This window comes from Gekko japonicus, unplaced genomic scaffold (assembly GCF_001447785.1).
Source record: "Gekko japonicus isolate JY-2015 unplaced genomic scaffold, Gekko_japonicus_V1.1 scaffold2443, whole genome shotgun sequence".
Taxonomy (NCBI): domain Eukaryota; kingdom Metazoa; phylum Chordata; class Lepidosauria; order Squamata; family Gekkonidae; genus Gekko; species Gekko japonicus.
Window position 1 is genome coordinate 150,596 of NW_015177089.1, and position 2,356 is coordinate 152,951.

Consider the following 2,356-nt stretch of genomic DNA (forward strand, 5'->3'; position numbering starts at 1 on the left):
CCTTGCTGATTCCCCACCACCACCCGATGCGAGGTCCGGGCGGCTGTGCCCGGCCTCGCATCAGAGCGGGGGGGGATCACCAAGGCCCAGGTGCGGGGTTTTTTTGCCAAAAAAAGAGAAGAAGGCCACCCGCCTCTCATAGTATGCGAGGTGCCTGACAGGACCGAGGACTGTGGTGGGCGGGTAGGTGAAGAGACGCGCTTTGAACGTCGCCGGGCTACATAGAGGCCGAGCATTAACACGGCGACCACGCCAGCCAGGAAGGCGCAACCTCCAGCTCCGGGGCCAGGCAGGCAGCACCGGGAGAGGAGAGGGGACTTCCAGGCCGCACCCCCACCGCGCACCCGAGGCAGACCCCCGGCAGGTGACTCAGCGGATCCCTCGCCGACCTGGCCCAGGTCACATCCCTCACCCCTACCCACCCCGTGCCCCGGCCGCTTGCACCTGCTGGGCTCGTTCCTGTACTCACTGTGGAGAAGGCGGGTCCCTGCTGCAGCGCTCGCCGGTCTTCCCGCCCCTTCTCAGCCACGGGGCCCCTTGCTACCCCAGCCCCACTACCGCCTCTCTACGCTGGGCAGGGCTCACCCCATCCCATCACCCTCCCCCCCTTGGCGGCTCACTCATGCGCCTCTCCTCATTCCCCCTCCCCCGCTGCCTGCTCCTCTCTCACCCGCCGTAACCGGGGCCTTCATTCCCCACCCCTCCCCCCTTTAGTAGGCATTGCGCATGCCCCAAAGCTCGGCTTCCTCTCCCTCCGTTGGGGGCGCCCGGGTGGTGGGGGTCGCCAGGCAGGGAGGCCTCGGTGGAGGCCAACGGCGTGGAGGCCACGCTCCGTGGGCTGTCCTGCAGCGCCCGGCCGCTCTCCGGGCTGAGCGTCTCCACCTTGGTGATGACCGGCAAGTCCGGCGAGGCCGCCTCGCTCTTGATGACGACCTTCTTCTCCGGCGGGGCGGCGTTGGCGTTGGCGTGGCCCGCGGGCGCCTCCTTGGCGGCCTCGGGCGCCTTGGCGGCCGGCTCCTTGAGGCTCCGCTCGTCCTTGTCCTTGGCGACGTCCTTCTTCTTGAAGCGGCGTCGGCGGCGGAGGAAGGAGCCGTTCTCGAACATGTTGTAGGAGTCCGGGTCGAGGGTCCAGTAGCTGCCCTTGCCGGGCTTCTTGTCGTCGCGGGGCACCTTGACGAAGCACTCGTTGAGCGAGAGGTTGTGGCGGATGGAGTTCTGCCAGCCCTGCTTGTTCTCGCGGTAGAAGGGGAAGCGCTCCATGATGAACTGGTAGATGCCGTTGAGCGTGATCTTCTTGTCGGGCGCGTTCTGGATGGCCATGGTGATGAGCGCGATGTACGAGTAGGGCGGCTTCACCAGGTCCTTGGGCGCCGGCGCCGACGGGGCCCCCGGGTACGGCCCGTACGGTACTGCTCGGCGTGGCCCGAGTAGACCCCCATGGAGCCCGCCATGCCGCCGTAGGTGCCCGCCGCCGCCGCCCGGTAGTAGTTCTGCTCGCTGAGGTAGGGCACCACCCCCAGGGCGTTGGGGTCCGACACCGAGTAGCGGGCCTGCATGGCGGATCGGGTCTCCTCCCGCCCCGTCGCGAGGGCCGAGCGCGAGTCCGGGAGGCGAGCGGGAGGGGGGCCGGGAGGAGGAGGAAGGGGGGGCGAAGTAGCCGGCTCTCCGAGGCCCTCCGAGCGAGCGAACGCAGTACCGGCCGGGTTAAAGCCCAAACGCTCGCTCCATCCTCCCGCCGCGGTGCAGAAGCGCCGTCGGAAGAATTCGCGCCTCCGTCCCGCCGCGCCGCTCCGAAAGGCGAGCCGGCTCGAGGCGAAATGGAGTCTCGCAGGGAGAGGAGGAGGAGAAAGGGGAGAAAAAGATTTTTTTTTGCAAGGGGGAGAGGGAGGGGGGGGAAAAAACCCCAGACGGGCCGAGCGTCTGGCGCTAGAGGCTGGCCGGCTCCGCCAGGCGACGCCGCCCCAGTCCGGCGGGCCAAGAGCGCAGCGGCCGCGAGGGGAGAAGCCGCCCCGACATCCACTCCGGCTCCGCGGGAACGGCTCCGGCGCCGGCTCTCAGCGGCTGCTGCTGCGATGCTGCGGCCCCCGCCGGCCCCGCCGCCCGCCACGAACGGCCCGACTCCCCGGACGGGACTTTGCGCGCACTTCCAAAACTTTTCCTGCCTGCCCGAAGAGCCCTTTTAGACTCCTCGACGGCCACGCCCCCGCCCCGAACTTTGCGCCAATGGCGGCCCGCCGGGCCAGCGGCCGGGCCAATGGGAGGGCCGGGGGAAGGCGCCGGAGGACGTGACATCGGGGAAGCCCGGGCGGCCGGGCGAGGCGAGCGGGGGGCGGCGGCGGCGGCCGGGAAGGCGAAG

General features: G+C 69.9%; 1 protein-coding gene across 1 annotated transcript; it reads right to left on the reverse strand.

Moving 5' to 3' along the window:
- Positions 1–666: 666 nt before the first annotated feature.
- LOC107124759 (forkhead box protein C2-like) lies at positions 667–1,556 on the reverse strand. Its single transcript, XM_015428268.1, is given in 2 exon segments — positions 667–1,406; positions 1,409–1,556. Coding segments are annotated over 2 exon segments (888 nt in total).
- Positions 1,557–2,356: the final 800 nt, after the last annotated feature.